Here is a 20,133-nt window from a genome sequence, read left to right on the forward strand (position 1 = left end):
AGGTTATTCAAGTAGCATCAGAGAAGGAATTTGAACTGAAGATCAGTGATATTTTTACTATGCTTCATTGCACTGTTATCAAGTTACTCCTTGATCTCTCTCAAAAAGCAGTTTCCTTGGGAAGGGGTCATGGCTGTTCCCTTCCTTGTCCAGGGAAGGTTCCTGTCCTTGGGCTAAGGACACTTGTGTTAGCAACCCCCTTCCCACTTCTTTTTACATTTGATACCGAGGTGGGCCTGGTGATGGAGATCAACGATTCACAAATGGGAGTGTTCCCAGGTGTCCTTGGTTCCATGTCCCTTCCCGTGTCATAGTTAACAGCCAGACCCATCTGGCTGGGTAAACAGGGAGGGAGGCAGTAAAAAGCCTGTCTTTCTCCTACCTGGTTAGCGCAGGAATATTTCTTCATGGGTCACCGATTCAGGGGACACCTTTCTAGCAGAGACACAGGGCAGGATTATCTTGATGCAAGACAATAGCCCAGGGATTCTTAATCTTTTTTTGTGTCAGGGATGCTTTTGATAGTTTGGTGAAGCCCATGGATCCCTCAAAATGTTTTGCTTTATAATCCTAATGCATTTGATTTTAGGTATGTAAGATTCCTCAGAATAATGGTTTTAAAATGCATAATATAAAATATGTAAAATTATAAAGGAAACCAGTTAGATTGAAATAAAGACAGGATTTTTTTTTTTTTCTTATCTAAGTTTACAGGCCTCCTGAAATCTATCATGGATATCTCAGGGGTCCAAGGGGAGGGAGATAGTTCGGTTCATTAAATGGGGGTCACTCTCCCTTCTGACCTGATGTCTTCTAGAAGAACTTCCAATGATACTATATGAGGACCAGACCAGAGCAATGGGACCTAGCAGGTTTTAGAGTCTGACCTTCCCTCCTGCCGCTTCTCTTTGACCTTGCAGCTCTGAAGGGGTCTGATAATTCTTCTATTTTTCTTCCCTCCCAGGGGAGCTATGGGAGTCCCTCCTGGCCTGCTTGCTGACCTAAAGCTGGTCTGACCAGACGCTGTCCTGATAAGCAAAGACCTGGCTTTGTTGTTCTTCCTGCTCTCACTTTCTCCCTCAACTCCTCACACCCGCTGTGGATGCCATCCAGGAATGCCCCTGGACTTAAGAAACCTAGTGACAGTCTATAGGATTCCTTACGTGCTTTATTTATTTACTTTTTAAACAGGCCATATGATTGTGTTCTTGAGGGGAGCTCCCTTGACCAAAGCACATAAAAACAGTGGTGATACAACATGACTAAGATGGAAATATGTTTAACTTGATTGTACATGCTTGTTTTATATCAGTTTGCTTGTTTTCTTGGGGAGGGAGAAAAAAAATGGAACCCAAAATCTGGCAAAAATGAATGTTGTAAATTATCTTCACATAGAATTGGAAAAGTAAAAGACTGTGGAGAAAAAAAAAGAAAATAATGGTACTAAATAAAGCTGACCATAGTTTTAGAGGAATGTCCAGAACCACTCAGAGGTCAGACAACCATGTCTTTTCCTTTCTTTTATCCCCTACAAAGCTGGGCACCCAATAGACACTCAATAAATGCTTATTTATTGACTAATGATTGTATTCTCCTAAAGAATTAGAAGACACAGAGAAACAGGTGATGGAGATGGGACTTGAATCCACGTTTTTCTGGCTTTGGAGCTAGCTTTCTATCCACTACACCAGACTGCCTCTGGTTTTTTATATATTTGGGATTGCTGTTAAAGACTCAATTGTTTCCATGTAGAATTTATTATTGATAGTTTTGTATGTTGCCTAGGGATTCCCCTGTTGGCCTATGGATCATTTGTGCTCAATAGTTCAACCGGGTGCTAGCCTGGCAAATCCATTATTGAGCTAAGAATTCCCCTCTTGTCTCTGTTCTGCCGATCCCCACCAAGCATTTCTCTTCCTAGAGTAAAACCCGAGAGTATTTTTGGTGTCCTTTCAGGGACCCAAGCCAGAGGTTTCACCTCCTAGGGGTGGGCTGAAGCATGTGAAAAATGTAATTGTGAAATATTTAACCAACTAAATAAAAATACAACAAAACAAAGATAACATTGCATTTTAAAACTAAGTAAATATGCAGCCAGCAGGGATCCTTCCCTGTGGCTTAGTGGCAGGCTGGACACCACTGTGCTAGGCCAGGGCACAAGATCTGAGGAGATCTGGTTCTCCAGTTAATTTAGGGGAGCATCACGTTCAATGCCAGCTGGAAGCTACTCCCAGGTCAGCATTAATACAGGGTTTTATAGATGACAAAGGATTTTTCTTATCTCATTGGAGCTTTGTGAGGTAAGAAACTGAGGAGTTATTATCCCATTTTACAGAGGAGGAAATTGGGACCAGACAAGGGGAGGATTCCCCCAGTAATTGGCAGACTTGGGCCTGATACCCAGCTTGTCCTGCTGCAATGAGTGCCTCAGTGCTCCCTGATCGCCATGGCTTTATTTTCAGGTTTCTGAAAGAATCAGACTGGAACTGGAGGGTCCTCGGACTTCCTGGACATCGTTCTTTCTGCCCTCCTTGGAGCTGCTTCCGCTGCGGCCAATACTAGATGTGAATGGTAGCATACTCAGAATGGAGAGCGGGCTCCTGGGCTGGGCTCCTAGGCCGGTGGTCTTGCCTAACGTGAAGATCAGCGTACACAATCTCTTTGTCCCTCTTGGGCTGGAAAGGCAAAGAAAAAAGGCGTTGGTAAGGAGATGTGGGGAAGGGGAGGAGGAATTAGGGGCATCTTACTGGGGAAGCTGAAATCTACGTGGATAAGGTATGGGAGGGCAGAATAAAACAAACAAAATAAAGCCAAGACTTCTCCTCAGGCTGCCTCTGTCCATGACTTTGGGCATGGCAAGAAATGGTCCCGACTTAGAGAATTTACAAGATTTGTAGCATTTGAACCCAGGTTCCAGTGTGGGCGTTTTCCCCACTTTGCCGCTCTCTGCTGGCTCTGGGCCTTCTAGCTCTCCTGTCTGTGGGTGGGAAGAAGGGATGCGGAATTCCCAGTCTCTCTCCCTGCCTTTGTTCCGACGTCTGCCTTCCCCGAAGATGGTTCTGAGCCATGTCTGCTCTCTGAGCCCGTAGCCCTGCCAGCCTGACCTGCCGAAGTCTCCTCCGCTCCTTTTGCTGCACCACATCTTCCCCTCGCGGCTTCTGCTTTGTTCCTCTCCTCCCTCCCCTCTCCCCCCATACTACCACCACTAGGGGCTCAGGCTTTTCTTCTTCTAACTACTGTGGGCCCCCCCCCCACCCCTGTCAAAGCACTCAATCCTAAGGCAGCTTTGGTCCTTAGGAAAACTAGGGCCAGAACCCTGACTCTGCCCTTTTGTGGGGCTTAGTCCCCTCCCGAAGTCATAGATCCTAAGGATTATAGCTGAAAGGGGCACCCAGCGTAAGCCCATTCTCTTGCAGAAGAAACTGAGGCCCATGGAATTGCTCTGTCCAAGGCTACAAGTTGCAGACTTTCATTCTGTGGAATGAGGCTCATGAGGGAGTCCATGCTCCCCTTCTGAGGATGAATTAATCAATATTCTCTCTTTGAGGCACCACAGAATCAATCAGCAGGCGGCTGCCAAGTGCCTGCTTTGTGCCAGGCTCTGTGCGGGGGGGCTGGGGTATAAAGGAAGCAGTCCCTGTCCTCAGGGAGCTTACACTCCATTAGGGATGATCCTCACACCCACACCTCTCTGTGATAAATGCAGAATAAATTCAGGCTGCTTGGAGAGGGGAGGCACGGGGGATGGAGGTGATGCTCGAGCAGGTCTCTTGCAGCTAGGAAGGGTTTCTGCAAAGTGGAGGCGGGTCATGTGGCCTGGCCATGCGGGATGGCGGGCTGTAGGCATGGAGACGGATGGAGCTCACGTGTGAGAGAGCCAGCGTGGCCTGCCCCTGTAAGGCAGGACAGAGTCACTGATAATGAGGCTAAAAGGTGAGCTGGGGGCCAGGCGGTAAAGACTGTAAAAGCTCATCTGCCGCCTCTATGACAGTGAATAAATAATTCTTCCTTTGGAAAATGAGACAGTGGGATTGGCTGATCTAAGGTCCCTTCCAGCCCTAAACCCTATGATCTAGGAGGCTCCAGGCTGGCAGAGCCATTGACAGAGGCTGTGTAAAAGCCGTTCCCAACGTCCAGGCTCCCCAGAAGACTTTTCAAAGCTTCTATTGAGGTTACTGAAGGATGTCACTGAAAATAGCATGAATGGAAGCGGCCGGATTTCTCTGCAGCCACAGGTGGCATCCTGGCGCTGAATCCGAGACCAGGGGATCCGGGAACTTTGGGAGGAATTTAATCATCAGTCCTGCCAGGCAGGACACTCATGGGGGGTAAGCATCAGATTCCCTGGATTCCTGCTGGGTGTAACTGGAGTCATGGAAGCCACTGGGGCCACCTGGACTCTGCCCTGGAGGAGCTCAGTGCGAGCACAAGGAGTAATTAAGCAAGTGGCCCAAGGAAACAGGAGGAAGGAGGAAGGAGGGGAGGGGGCAGATTAGGTGGGTAAGAGCAGGGAGCTTGGGCCCCTTCTCAGAGTAGAATGAATTGGTAGTCTGGAGATCTGGGTGCAAGTTCTTATTGCCACCGCTACACAGAGTGAACTTGGGTGGGCACTCTCCTTATCTAGGATCTCATTTCCTCACCTGTAAAAATCAATCTATTGGCAAGTAATAAATAAATATATAAAAGAGAGAGCTAGACTGTATGGTCTTTAAAATTATCTCTAGAGCAGCTAGGTGGTACCGTGGATAGAGTACCAGGCCTGAATTCAAATATGGCCTTAGATATTACTAGCTGTGTGACCCTGGACATGTCACTTAACTCTGAGTTTCCTTCTCTGTCAAATGAGCTGGAGAAGGAAATGGCAAAGCACTCTAACATCTTTGCCAGGAAAACCCCCAACAGGGTCCCAAAGAGTCTGATAGGACTAATGGACAACACAACAAGGTCACCTCTGGCTCTGACAGTTTATTGCACTAACAGTCCTCCCCCTTTTGGCATTCTGTGATTCCTTTCATCTAGCTCCCAACTCAGCAATCCCTCTGAAAAAGATTCTTCCCTTTTCTACGTCCATGGCTAAGTCTGACCAATAGGAAATACATGTGATCCGTCGTCAAAGGTCTCCAGGAACAGTGATGGGCCTGGCCTCTGAGCAGGCTCAAGGGCTCTGGGCAGGACCCCTGGGAGGTCAGCACCATTGCACGTGGGTTGCTGATTGTCACTGTGGGATGCCCTGGCCTCCCTCCAGCTTGCCAGTTTCCATGGCACCCGTCACCATGGTACCTTCAGTCCAGAGGAAGAGATGGGGAAGGCACTTACCAACAGAGCCGCCTTTCCCCCTCCCCCATTCCCTTCTATCCTCCTGGGAGCACTGCATTACTCTTCCCCCACCATTTCTGAAGATGGTAAAGCAGTTAGGAGGAACGGTCCCAATACTAGTCAATAGAGTGATCTGGGAAAAGGGGGTGACTGCCCTGCTATGAATTCTCAGGTAGCTGTTACTGTGTCTAAGAGGATTAGAACATTTAGGGCTGAAACGTATAGAATACCATATCTGGAAGGAACCTTAGCGACCCCCTAGTCTAATATTTTAATTTTACAGAGAGGTAAATGCAAGCCTAGAGAGGGAAAGGACTTATCTCAAGTTATACAGTGACTCAGTGGCAGAATCCAGATTTAAACCCAGAGCTGCTGACTCCTGATCCTGTGTTCAAAGTTTCCAGTATGATCAATAACTATAATCAAAAAGTATATACAGCTGTATACAATCACTAAGTGATGAATAGTCAAATCCAGTTAAACAGTTGAGTAGTCATGCAGTTTTAAGTTCTGATTGAAAGCACTAATCCTTAAAAATTATTAGTATTTTCAGGGAAGATTTTTCTGGAGGCAGTTTTTGAGGAGGTGGACTAGGAAATAGACTTGTGTGAAAAAGTAGGGAAGGATATACATACATACATACACATGTGTGTATATATGTTTGTGTTTATATGACCCCATTGGGAATCCAGCTAATATCATAGACTCTAACAGGGCTAGAAGGGACTACTGAGATCATTTAATTGGTGGTGGAGTACTAGGTTAGTCATTTCTTTCTGGGGCTTAGTTCATTCAACTGAAAAATGAGAAAGTTGAACTAAAACTTCACTAAAGTTCCTTTTATTTCTGACAGTCTGTGTTTTAAAGATCCCTCCTAGCTCTGACATTCTAATCTATGGCATTTTAATCTAGTCTGTGACATATTGGTCTATGACACATTCTTTTTCATAGTCAACTCAAGAACATGCTCCTTGAACCTAATTGTATTTTTCCTCTCTGATAGCCCGTTTCTTCCAGAAAGATTTCCCTGATTATACCTTATCTATCTCTAATTTCATCTTGAGTTAAATTCTATAACTTCTGAAGCCTGTTGTTTAATAAATGTTCTAAACCTTACCAGATAAGTACATATATATATATATATATATATATATATATATATTCTTATTCTTCTGAATTGGACTTGAAATTCCTATAGGGAAGAGGCTATGTCTCCTATTTTCTCTCTATCCTCTTCCTAAGAATACTTAGTACAAAATTGAGCTCAATAGCTGCTTAGTGATTGATGCCATCCATGCCTTTCAAGGGGCAGTCCAATCAAGCCCTTACCTCTTTCTGTGACTGATTCTTCTTTGAGTCTTTTAGCCTAAAGGAAAAAAGAAAGAAGATGCTGCTAAGACCAAAATAAGATTGGTTTTCCTGACCTGCCATACATGAGGGGGCACCAGAGAAAGATATTGCATTATCTTGTGGTATATGAAGCAGTAATGTACAGCGACAAGAGCCCCGAGTCATCTCTGAATGTTACATAATTTAAAGTGGGTTGTTTAGTGACTTTGCTCTTTTGCTCCCAGGGACAGATGACCTCCCTCCAAAGTTTGAGTAAAAGGTTAAAGCCTGGTCTGCTCTTGAAAATGAGGAGATACGGTGATAAAGTATGGATTCCCCCTCTCCACCTTTGCCACCCAGGATTGGACTTTTTGAAGATAGAGCCTAGAGCACCATGTATCTCGGCTAGGTGTTGGGGCCTTGGTTCTAGGATTTCGGGAAATGTATTGGGAAATTATCTGGGGCCAATGAAAGAAACTTTCTCCTGGGAAGAGTAAAGGAGAAAGTAAAGTCTCTTTTAGGGGGGGCAGCATCCAACACATCCATACAAACCTGGCCAAACATGGGCTTGGACCTAGATGGAAAAGAAAAGAGATAATGTTAGACTCCGGGCCCAGGCCAGTGTCAGTACGATTTGGAGTCCTTCTGGGGAATGGCAAAATGTGCTGGTGGATGATGGGCCCAGCTTTGGAGCCTCCCCCAGCTCTGGGCACTGCTAAGGAATCTTGGTCAGGGACTTTGGGAGCCTGCAGGTGGGCACCCCCAGCAGGTACTAAAAAGAAGCCAGAGATACCCAGCGCTCCTCTCACTTATCCAGTAATCCCCCACATCCAGGACGAAGGCCAGTTCTCTGACTAAAGATTTACTTTCCACCACATACATCCTCCCCACCTATCCTAGGCTGTACTCTTCTCCATAACTGCTCTCCTTCCTCAGAATCTTGGACGCTGCCGATTCCACAGGTATAAATACATCCTGGGGGTGGAAGTCTAAGGAAGAATACACAATGGGATTTCCCCCCAACTCCCACATGATAATAGCACTTTAAGACTTGCAAAGCACTTTACAAGTATTGTCTCATTTGATTCTCACAACATATCCTGGGAATTAGGGGCTTTTATCTTCCTCATTTTACAGATGAGAAAACTGAGGGCAAGAATATCTGAATTTAACTCAGATCTTCTTGACTCCAAATTCAGAGGTCTATTCCCTGCACCACCCACCTGCCTCAAGGACCCCTCCCTTCTTTTAGGAAAGGATCCTGCAGAAGGGAACCCAAGAGCTGGGCCAAGTTTTAGGACTGCCCTGGGGCCTTGGCTTCCCCTTTTTGTAAAATGAGTGAGTCTGACTGGATGAGCTCCAGGTCTTCCATTTTATGTTCTGTGTGTTCCTGCCAGGTGACATTCCAGATGAGGTTTTGTTCTTTATCTAGACACAGAGTGGCAGAGGAGAGGGAGTGCTGGCCACTTGGGAGCCAAAAAGACCTAGGTTCAGTCCCCTCTTAGACACTTAGTACCCAGGAGAGCCTGGGCAAGGCCACTTTACAAGAGGTTCCCCTTTCTCATCTGTAAAATGGGACTAATAGTCCTTAAACTATGCTCACCTCACAGGGCTGTTGTGAGCAGGTTTCTGCTACTGTGACACTGAGATATCAGAGCTGAAGGCTCTGATTTATTTTAAAGATGAGGCTATGAAGGCCTAGAAGGCTGAAGAGATTTGTTCAAGATCACACTAGCAGTGAGTGGAAGAGCTTGTCTTAAAACCTTAGGACTCATCTTCTCCTCCTTCTTCTACTCCTCCCCCCTTCTTCTCCTTTCTATCTTCTACTTCTTCTTCCTCTTCTTCCTCCTTCATCTTCTTCTCCTCTTCCTTTATTTCCTCCTTTTTCTCTTCTTCGTTCTTTTTCTTCATCGTTTTCTCCTTCCTCTTCCTCTCCTTTCTCTTCTCCTCCTCCTCTTTGTTTTTCTTTTTCTCCTCCTCTTCCTCCTCCTCTTTTTCTTGTTCTTTTTAGTTTTTCATTTTTTTCCAATTACATGTAAAGACAATTTTTAGTATTTATTTTTATAACATTTTAAATTCCAATTTTTTTCCTCCCTCTGAATCAATTTTGGTATTTTTCGTTGTTCTACAATGAGACAGTGGGTGTTCAGGTGGCACAGTGCATAGAATTGTCCTCAGAATTAGGCAAACTTGGCTTGGGCATCTTGCCTCTGCCATGTGTAACCTAGAGCAGGTAAATTGGCCCCCAGGGCTATAATGTAGTTACAGACTCTGCCTTGAGCTCCCTATGTGGAGAGAACCAAAGGTTTGGTCCCTCCATCCACAAAAGCTGGTGGATCCTCCGAGGTGAGAGGAATCCCTCCATCTCCAACACAACTGTGCTCTCCCCCTCACTTCTAGCTTGACTCATAACATTTCATCTCCAACATCAAACCTTCTGAAAACCTAGAAAATCAATCATTACCTTTTGACCTCCTGAAATAGTAGCAGAGGACTAAAAGAATGAGGATTAGGGCCACAGACCCGGCCATGGCAACTGTGAGGACAACTGATGATGATGATGATGATAATGAAGATGATGATGAACCTGGGTTTCCAGCTGCAATGGGAGACAAGAAAACAGTCAGTCACCAAGCATTTATTAAGGGCCTACTAGGTCCCTACCCTGTGAATGCAATGTAAGGAAACAAGAAAGATAATCCCTGCCCTCAAGGAGATTACATTCTAACAAGTGAAGACCACATTTGGGTGTTAAATCCCTGTAAGCCTGGTGAGAAATGAAAAAATCGGATAAACTGTGTGTACTGTGGATACCTTTGAAAACCCAGACCCAGTTCCATTTTAGACTGAATGAATATGTTCATTCCTTTATTCAGTAAGTGGCTACCCTATGTCAAGCACTAATTCAGAATACAAAGATTAAAACTAAAACATCCCCTATCTGCAAGAAGTCTCAACTCTATCAGAGGAAGCAGCCACATTTACATAGAACATTAAGTACCTAATATATTTAAAATTATTTCAAGGGGATGGCAGTAGCAACTAGAAAGTTCAGAATGGGCTTTCTGAAGGAGGTGACCCTTGAATTGAGCTTGGAAGGAAGCTATGGATTTCATCAAATGGAGGTGAGGAGGGAGTATGTTCCAGGGATGGGGGAGATCCAGAGGTCAGGGATGGAAGATCATGGATAGGGGACAATCGTCAGGTCAGTCTGTTTGAATAGCCTAGTTTCTAGGAACAGGGAGAGAACAGAGCCACTCAGAAGAGATCTGAGGTCTAATTGTGGGTATCACATTTCAGGAAGGACATTCATAAGCCAGGACATGTCCAGAGAAGGGTAGCCACCAGCTGCTGATAGGCCTCAGACCATGCTATATGAAGAGTTGATGGGGGGGGGGGAAGGAAGTGGGGAGAAGGGGCTTAGTTTTTTTTTTATTTATTATTATTATAGCTTTTTATTTAGAAGATATATGCATGGGTAATTTTTCTGCATTGACAATTGAAAAACCTTTTGTTCCAATTTTTCCCCTCCTTCCCCCCACCCCTTCCCCCAGATGGCAGTTTGACCAATACACATTAAATATGTTAAAGTATAAGTTAAATACCATATATGTATACATGTCCAAACAGTTATTTTGCTGTACAAAAAGAATCAGATTTTGAAATAGCGTACAATTATCCTGTGAAGGAAATCCAAAATGCAGGCGGACAAAAATAGAGGGATTGGGAATTCTATGTAGTGGTTCATACTCAGAAGGGGCTTAGCTTTAAGGAAAGAAGAGTGAGTGAGTTAGGAGGAAGGAAACAATATCATTAGTTTTAGATACCTGAAGGGCTGTCATGGCAGAGAGGGAACAGATTTATTGGAGAATTAGGACCAATAAAGAAATGTTTGGGAAAAATTTGGGCTAAACATAAGGAATAACTTCTGACTAATTAGAGCTTTTCATAGGATCATAGATCTAGAATTGAAAAGGCCCTCAAAGGTCATTAAATCTTAACCCCTTCATTTAAAAACTATTTTCCCCACAATTTCATGTTGAAATGATTTTTAACATTTTTAAAAAGTTTTGTGTTCCAAATCTTATCAGTCCTTCCTTCCCTTCCTCAATTCCCAATCCGATATAGCTTGTTCATACATAAGCAATCATATATGATTTTATAAACGTTTTATAAAACATTGCCATATTATTAATTTTGTACAAGAAGACAAACAAAAAAAAAATTGCATACTTCAGTCTGTATTCAGTAAACATCAGTTCTTTCTCTAGAGAGAGAGAACATGTTTCATCAGGAGTTCTTTGGGATTGTCTTGGATCACTCTGTTGCTTAGAATAGCTAAGATTTTCTTTCACAGTTGTTTATTGGACAATATTGTTGTTAGTGTATGCAATGTTCTCTTGTTTCTGCTCATTTCATTTTGCATCAGTTTAGTCTTTCCTGCTTGTTATTTCTTATAGCACAACAATGTTCCGTTATAATCACATAAGAAATGACCAGCAGGATGATTTCAGAGAGGCCTGGAGAGATCTACATGAACTGATGCTGAGTGAAATGAGCAGGACCAGGAGGTCATTATACATGACAACAACAAGACTATCCAATGATCAATTCTGACGGACATGGCTCTCTTAAACAATGAGATGATTCAAACCAGTTACAATTGTGCAGTGATGAAGGATTGTGGGAATTGAGTGTGAACCACAACATAGCATTCTCACTCTCTGTTATTGTTTGTTTGCATTTTGTTTTCTTTACCAGTTTATTTTTTCCTTTTTGATCTAATTTTTCTTGTGCAGCAAGATAACTGTATAAATATGTATACATATATTGGATTTAATATGTATTTCAACATATTTAACATGTATTGGACTACCTGCCATCTAAGGGAGGCAGTGGGGTGGGGGGAAAGAAGGGATAATTTGGAACAGAAGACTTTGCAGGGGTTAATGTTGAAAAATTACCCATGCATATCTTTTGTAAATAAAAAATAAAATAAATAAATTTATATTAAAAAAAAAAACCAAAAAAGAGCATACACAGTTTTAGCACTTTAGATACAATTCCAAGTTGTTCTCTAGACTGGTTGGATCAATTCACAACTCCATCAACAATGCATTCACTAGTATCTGTTTTCTCACATCCACTCCAACATTTATCTTCCCTTTTTGTCATATTAGCTGATTTGGTAGGTATGAGGTAGTACCTCAGTTATTGTAATTCACATTTCTCTAATCAATAATGGTTTAGAGCATTTTTTATGAGAATCTAGATATTTATGATTTCTTTGGCTGAAAACTGCCTGTTCATATCCTTTGATCATTTATAAATTGGGAAAGTGACTTGTATTCTTATGAATTTGACTTAGTTTTCTATAGACTGAAGAAATGAGGCCTTTATCAGAGATACTTGCTACAAATTTCCACTCCACCCTCTGCCTCATTTTCTGCTTTCCTTTTAATTTTAGTTGTATTGATTTTTGTTTGTACAAAACCTTTCTTACTTTTTTTTTTTTTTTTTAACAGTCAAAATGATTTATTTTACATTTTGAAATGCTCCCTGTAGATTGTTTGGTGCTAAATTCTACCCTTATCCATTAGATAAACTATTCACTTTCTCCTAATTTGCTTTATGGCTAAAACATTTTATGTGTAAATAATGTACCCATTTTGACCTTATCTTGATACATGGTATGAGATGCTGTCATTTTGCTTTTTAGTTTTTCCATCAGTATTTATCAAAAAATGAGTGTTTAGTCCAAAAGCTTGGACCTTTGAGTTTATTCTCTACTAGATTACTATAGTCATTTACTATAATGTATTTGATCTCTTTCATTGATTGACCACTCTATATCTGAACCAGCACCAGATTGTTTTGATAATTATAATTTTATGATACAGTTTGAGATCTGATATGGATAGATTACTATCCTTCATATACTTTTTCACTGATTCCCTTGATATTCTTGACCTTTTCTTCCAGATGAATATTATTATTTTTTCTAGCTTTGTAAAATAATTTTGGTAATTTGATTGGTATGGCACTAAATAAGTATATTAATTTAGGGAAAATTGTCACTTTTATTATATTAACTTGGTCTCCCCATGAGCAATTAATATTTTTCCACTTGCTTAGATCTATCTGACTTTATTTCTGTGAAAAGTATTTTGTAATTGTATTCATATAGTTCCTGGGTTTGTCATGGCAGTTAAAACTTCTAAGTATTTTATGTTGTCTACAGATATTTTAAATGAAATTTATTTTTCTATCTCTTGCTGCTGGACTTTGTTGGTGATATATAGAAATGCTGATGATTTATGTGGGTTTATATTGTATCCTTTAATTTTGCTAAAATTCATTATTTAAAGAGGTTTTTAGTTGATTCTCTAAATATACTATCATCTCTTCTGCAAGGAGTTACAGTTTTATTTCCTTATTGCCCATTTTAATTCCTTCAATTTCTTTTTCTTTTCTTATTGCTATAATTAACATTTCCAGTACAATATTGAATAATAGAGGTGATAATGAGCATCCTAGATTCCCCACTAATTGTGCTGGGAAGGCTTCTTATCTCCATTATAGATTATACATGGTGATAGTTTTAGATAAATATTACTTGTCATTTTAAGATAAGATCCATTTCTTCCTACGCTCTCTTGTATTTTTTAAACAGGAATGGCTATTTTATTTTGTTAAATGCTTTTTCTGCCTCTATTAAGATAATCATATAATTTCTTTTGGTTTTGTTATTAACATGGGAAATTACATCGATACTTTTAAAAATATTGAACCAGCCCTGCATTTCTAGTATATATCCCATCTGATCCCATCATGATTTTTGTGATATATTACTGTAATCCCCTTGCTTGTATTTTATTTAAAATCTTTACCTTAATCTTCATTAGGGAAATTGATCTGTAATTTTCTTTTTCTGTTTTGGTTCTTCTTCATTTGGGTATCAGCACTATATTTGTCTCATATGAGAATTTTGCAGAACTCTTTCTTTGCCTATTTTTCTAAATAATATTAGAATAATATTAGGATTGATTGTTCTTTAAATATTTGGTAGAATTCACTGGTGAATCCAGCTGGCTTTGGGAACTTTTTCCTTAACAAATTTATTGATGGCTTATTCAATTTCTTTTTTGTAAGATTGTGTTATTTAACTATTCTATTTCCCAGCCCTGGAGAGACTTACATGAACTGATGCTGAGTGAAATGAGCAGGACCAGAAGATCATTAGATACTTCAACAACAATACTATATGATGATCAATTCTGATGGATGTGGCCCTCTTCAATAATGAGATGAACCAAATCAGTTCCAATAGAGCAATAATGAACTGAACCAGCTCCACCCAGACAAAGAACTCTGGGAGATGACTATGAACCACTACATAGAACTCCCAATCCCTCTATTTTTGTCTGCCTGCATTTTTCATTTCCTTCACAGGCTAATTGTACACTATTTCAAAGTCTGATTCTTTTTGTACAGCAAAATAACTGTTTGGACATGTATACATATATTGTATTTAACTTATACTTTAATATATTTAATATGTATTGGTCAACCTGCCATCTGGGGGAAGGGGTGGGGAAAGGAGGGAAAAAATTGGAACAAAAGGATTTGCAACTGTCAATGCTGAAAAATTACCTATGCATATATCTTGTAAATAAAAAGCTATAATAAAAAAATTCTATTTCTTCTTTTGTTAATCTAGGTAATTTATATTTCTGTAGATATATATCCATTTTATTTAGACTATCAGCATATAAGAGCTCCTAATAATTGTTTTAATTTCCTCTTCACTTGTGGTGAATTCACCCCTTTCATTTTTGATACTGGCAATTTGGTTTTCTTTTTAAAAAATCAAATTAACCAATAGTTTATCTGTTTTATTTTTTTTTCTCACAAATCATATTTCTAGTTTATTAGTTCAATGGTTTTCTTATTTTCATTTTTATTAATTTCTCCTTTGATTTTCAGAATTTCCAATTTGGTGTTTAATTGGAGATTTAAAATTTATTATTTTTCTAGTTTTTTTTTTTTTTTTTAGTTGTTCATTGATCTTTTTCTATTTCACTGATGTAAACAATTAGAGATATAAAATTTCCCCCCTGCACTTCATAAATTTTGATGTTGTCATTGTTTCATTTTCTTTAATGATTCTGTTTCTATGATTTGCCCTTTGACTCACTAAATTTTGAGGATTAAATTATTTAGCTCCCAATTAATTTTTAATTTTTCTGACTGTTGCCCATTATTGAATGTAATTTTTTTTTTTATTGCATCAAGATCTGAAAAGAATGCATTTAACATTTATGCCTTAAACAGGGTCAGTTTTTGTGTAGATGCTATAGTGCTTTTTATTTCTATTCTTCCAGAATTCTATTCACTTCTTCAACTTTCTTATTTACTTTTTGGTTGGATTTATCTAGTTTTGAGAGTGGAAAAGTTGAGGTCTCATCCTAGTACAGTTTTATTATTTACTTCCTCCTGTAATTCATTCTACTTCAGTAATTTAGATGCTGTACCATTTGGTGAATATATGCTAAATATTGTTATTAATTAATTGTCTATGTTATCTTTCAAAAAGATTTCCTTCCTCATATTTTTTAATCAGATCCATTTTTGCTTTTGCATTGTCTGAGATCATAATTGCTATCCCTACTTTTTTTTATTTTTTGCTTCAGCTGAAACATAATAGATTTTGCTCCAGCCCCTTATCTTTACTCTGTGTGTGTTTCTTTTGATCAATATAGGATTCTGGGGTTTAATCCATTTTCTAGCTGCTTCTCTTTTATGGGTGAGTTCATTCCATTCATATTTATAGGCAGGGTAACTAATGGTGTATTTCCTTCCATTCTATTTTCCCTGTGTTTATCTTCATCTTTATCTTTATCTTTACCCTCTTCCTCCTAACAAGTATTTTACTTCAGATCATTTCTTCCCCAATTCACCCTCCTTTCTATCACAATGCCTTTTTACTTCCTTTTTTTTTTCTCTGAGACAATTCACCCTCCTTTCTATCAGTTCCCACCCCCCTTTTCTTATCACAATGCCTTTTTACTTCCTTTTTTTTTTTCTTCTGAGACAATTCACCCTCCTTTCTACCAGTTCCCACCCCCCTTTTCTTATCACAATGCCTTTTTACTTCCTTTTTTTTTTTTTTTTTTTTTTTTTCCCCCCCCTCTGAGACTTGCCCAGGGTCCCACAGCTAAGAGCTGTTAAATGTCTGAGACCAGATTTGAACTCCGTCCTCCTGAATTCAAGGCTGGTGCTCTATCCACTGCGCCACCTAGCTGCCCCTTTTTACTTCCTTTTAGAGTAAGATAGATTTCTGTATCTAACTGAATATGTATATATGTATGTTATTTCCTCTTTGAGCTATTCTGATGAGATTAATTCAAGCTTTTTGTCTGTTACCCCTCTCCCACAATATTTTCCTTTATTATAAATGCTCTTTCCACTTCTCTTTTATATGTTATAATTTACTCAATTATATCTTCCACCTCTTTCTTCTCCCAGTATAATCTTTCTCACCTCTTTGTTTTGTTTTTTCTTTTCTGGGACATCATCCATTAAAGTCATCTTCTATCCACACTCTCTACATTTACTTCTTCTAATTGCGTTTATAGTAATAAAGTTCTCAAGGATTATAAATATCTTACCATATAGGAATATAAATAGTTTGAGCTTATTGAATCTCTTATATTTTCTCTTTCTGGTTTCTTTTTTGCTTTGTCATGTTTTCCTTGAGTCTTGTATTTTGAAGATCAGATTTTTTCTTCAGTGCTGGTTTTTTAATTACGATTCCTTAAAAGTCTTCTGTTTTATTAAATAGCCACCTCCCTTCATCACCCCAAAGGATTATATTCAAATTTGTTGGGTAGGTGATTCTTGGTAGTAATGTTAACTTCTTTGTATTCCAGAATATCATAGTTCTAGCCCTCTGGTTCTTTAATGTGAAAGCTGCCAATCCTGTGTAATCCTGACTGTAGCACTATGATATTTGAATAGTATCTTTTTCACCACTTGCCATGTTTTCATTTTGCGATCTATTTCAGGTGGTAATTGGTAAATTCTTTCAATTTCTATTTTATCCTCTGGTTTAGGGCAATTTTCCTTGATAATTTCTTCTTTCTTCTTCTTTTGATTTTTTTTTTTTAACATATTTTGATGTTCTCATAAAGTCATTAGCTTCCACTTATCCAATTCTAATTTTTAAGGAACTATTTTCTTCATTGAGCTTTTGTACCTTTTCCATTTGGCCAATTCTATTGTTTAAGGGGTTATTTTCTTCAGTGAATTTTTGTATAATTTTTCTCATGCTGTTGACTCTTTTTCATGATTCTTTTGCACTACTCATTTCTTTTCCCAATTTATTTATTTATAAATGAGAAAATTGAAACTCAAAAAAGTAACTTACTCAAGATTACACAACTAATAAACATTGGAGGGAGAATTTGAACTTTGGTCTTTCTTTATCAAGTCTATGGCCCAATGCAGCCAGAAGTCTGAAAATATAGTGTGTGTGTGTGTGTGTGTGTATGTGTGTGTGTGTGTGTGTGTGTATAAAGACATAAACCCAGTGGTATTTCAGCATGGGTCTGCTGTGAAACTCATGAATTCAGTATTCAATGCATTTCAATAAGAAAAAAGAACTGCTTCAGGATTTGATGTTGCTCCACGAGGCGACACTCGCAGTCCTCCTTGCACCAGGCTGTTGCCTTGATTGGGCAGCAGGGGTCTGAGGCTGGCCAGACACTCTGAGCTGAGCAGCTCCCACTGCTACTGTCCTGGGGCATGGGCAGCTCCTTCCCAGTGCTTGCTGTAATGCTCAGGATTGTCAGATTGGAGCCCACTGTGTTGTATAGATTGGTGGGCAGGTCTGGGGGCAGTTCCCACAGGACCATGTGGCTGCAGGTCTCTAGGCTCTTAAAACATTAGCATTGGGGGGGGGGGGGCAGTGAGTAGCAAGGCTTGGCAGGGGGAGCAGCAGTGAGAGCAGAAGCAGCAGTGACTCAGGACTCCCAGAGCCCCAGTCAGGGCCAAAACTCTGGGCAGGGGAGGGCCTAGGATCATGGCTTCCACCTGCACATCCAGACTGCATCGCCAGGGAAGGTTGGTCTGTGTAGAGTGAATGGGGGGAGGGAAGAGTATAAAGGTCATGGTTCCTCTCACCAAGTGATTAGGTCAAGAAGGGAGGAGCCTGGATGAGCTGGGCTAGTTTTTTCGCCACAGCTGGAAACCTCATTTGCCCCTTTGGGAAACTGGATGGAGAGAGGGATGATTAGTCTGAAGACTGGAGATGATATAGTCCTTATGGGAAAAATTCATTCAGTTTTTAAATTCATTCATTGTTTTTGCCACTCATTGTGCCTTCTGGAATCAAGTAACAAGTAATCAAGTTCCAAGGTATCATTATATTTTATGTAAAGACATGTAAGGACAATTTTTAAACATTCATTAAATTTTTTTTTGAGTTGATAAATGTTGGAGGGGATGTGGGAAAATTGGAACACTAATACATTGTTGGTGTAGTAGTGAAATGAGCCAACCATTCTAGAGAGTAATAGCCCAAAGGGCTATAAAACTGTGCATTCCCTTTGACCGAGCAGTGCCAGTACTAGGTCTGTATTCCAAGGAAATCATAAAGGAGGGAAAAGGACCCACATGTGCAAAAGTGTTTGTAGCACGTCTTTTTGTAGTAACAAGAATTGGAAATTGTGTAGAATTGGGAAATGGCTGAACAAACTGTGGTATATGAAGGTAATGGAATGTTATACAATATAATGGAATATATAAAAAAATAATGAACAAGCGGATTTTAGAAAGGCCTGGAAAGATTTATATGAACTGATGCTGAGTGAAACAAGCAGAATCAGGAATACATTGTACACAATAACAGCAAGAGTGGGCATTAATCAACTGTGAAAGGCTTGGTTATTCTCAGTGGTTTAGTGATCCAAAACAATCCCAATAGACTTTGGACAGAAAATGCCATCTGCATCCAGAAAAAGAACTAAGGAGACTGAATATAAATCAACACATTCTAAGTTCACTTCTTTTTTTCTGAGTTTTTTTTTTTTATCTCTCCCATGATTTTTGCCTTTTGCTCTTATGTTTCTCTCCTAACATGAAATCATAAGGCGATGTGTATTAAAAATAAATAAATTTGCTAGGAAAAAAAAATAAAGTCCTCACAAACACTAAAAAATAATCTGAGTTCCAAGTTTTCTCATTTCTTCCTTCATCTCCCCTTTTTACTAAGACAGTGAGGAATTTGAGCAATTTGACATAGATAATAGATGTGCAATCATGTAAAACACATTTCTACATTAGTCTGGTTGTGAATGAAGAAACAGACCAAAAGGCAAAAAGAAACATTTTAAAAAGTGAAAAATAGTATGTTTCATTCTGTATTCAGACTCCGTGAATTCTTTCTCTGGAGGAGGATAGCATTTTTCATCTGGAGTCCTTTAGGATTGTCTTGGATCATTGTATTGCTGAGAACAGCTAAGTTATTCACAGTCTATCATTGTACACTATTGTGTTACTGTGTACATTGTTTTCTTTGTTCTTCTTAATTCACTTTATATTGGTTGGTGTAAGTCTTTCCAGGAGGAATCCAAATCTGAATCCTATTTCTGCCATCTACTTTCTGGAAGACTAGCCACTATAATTACTTAGAATTCCAAACAAGTCCCATTGCCAAGGAGACAAAATATTGTAGCTAAAAACATAAAGGTCATTTGCAAAATAGTAAAGAACTCTGGAACATGAATTATATATATATTTATATAATGCACTATCACTGTGCTGTACGATATGATGACTATGATGGACCCCAAGAAGCCTGGGAACATCTGCATAAAGTGATGAAGGAAGAAGAGCTGGGAAAAAAAATTCATTTACACAGTAACCATAACAATATAAATAGAAACAACAACAGCAACAAAAATCCCAAAATTGAATGTGGTGAAATCATAATGAGTAAAATTGGTCCCAAAGAAGAGATATGAATCATATCCCTATCAGAATGTGAGTTCCCTGAGGGTAAGGGCTGGTGTTTTTGTCTTTCAAAGTATCCCTAGTGTGTACTACATGCCTTGTACTCAGAAAGTGCTTCATAAATGATTGATGAGGGGCAGCTAGGTGGTGCAGTGGATAGAGCACCGGCCCTGAAGTCAGGAGGACCTGAGTTCAAATCCAGCCTCAGATACTTAATACTTCCTAACTGTGTGACCCGGGGCAAGTCACTAAATCTCAACTGCCTCAGCAAAAATAAATAAATAAATAAAAGTACTTTATGACTGAATGACTTAGCAGGAGAAAGAATCCCCAGGAAGGCAAGCTGGGATCTGGAGTCTGTAGAACAGAACTCACAGATCATAGAAGACCATCAGATTTAGAGTTAGAAGGGATCTTATACTGTACCCCTTCATTTTTTACAGATCTTTAGTACTGAAAAGATTCTAATAAAAA

The 20,133-nt window shown here is 39.5% G+C and overlaps 1 protein-coding gene across 1 annotated transcript in view; it reads right to left on the reverse strand.

Moving 5' to 3' along the window:
• Positions 1-1,152: 1,152 nt before the first annotated feature.
• Positions 1,153-20,133, reverse strand: part of LOC141557654 (uncharacterized) — a 31,517-nt gene continuing 12,536 nt past the window's right edge. Inside the window, exons 3-6 of the mRNA XM_074293621.1 lie at positions 9,110-9,244; positions 7,198-7,219; positions 6,646-6,682; positions 1,153-2,675 (exon numbers count right to left, since the gene is read on the reverse strand). Of these exons, the coding sequence (XP_074149722.1) occupies positions 2,559-2,675; positions 6,646-6,682; positions 7,198-7,219; positions 9,110-9,244 (311 nt within the window). The 3' untranslated portion in view covers positions 1,153-2,558. The remainder of the gene's footprint in view (positions 2,676-6,645; positions 6,683-7,197; positions 7,220-9,109; positions 9,245-20,133) is intronic.

Source organism: Sminthopsis crassicaudata, chromosome 2 (assembly GCF_048593235.1).
Source record: "Sminthopsis crassicaudata isolate SCR6 chromosome 2, ASM4859323v1, whole genome shotgun sequence".
NCBI lineage: Eukaryota > Metazoa > Chordata > Mammalia > Dasyuromorphia > Dasyuridae > Sminthopsis > Sminthopsis crassicaudata.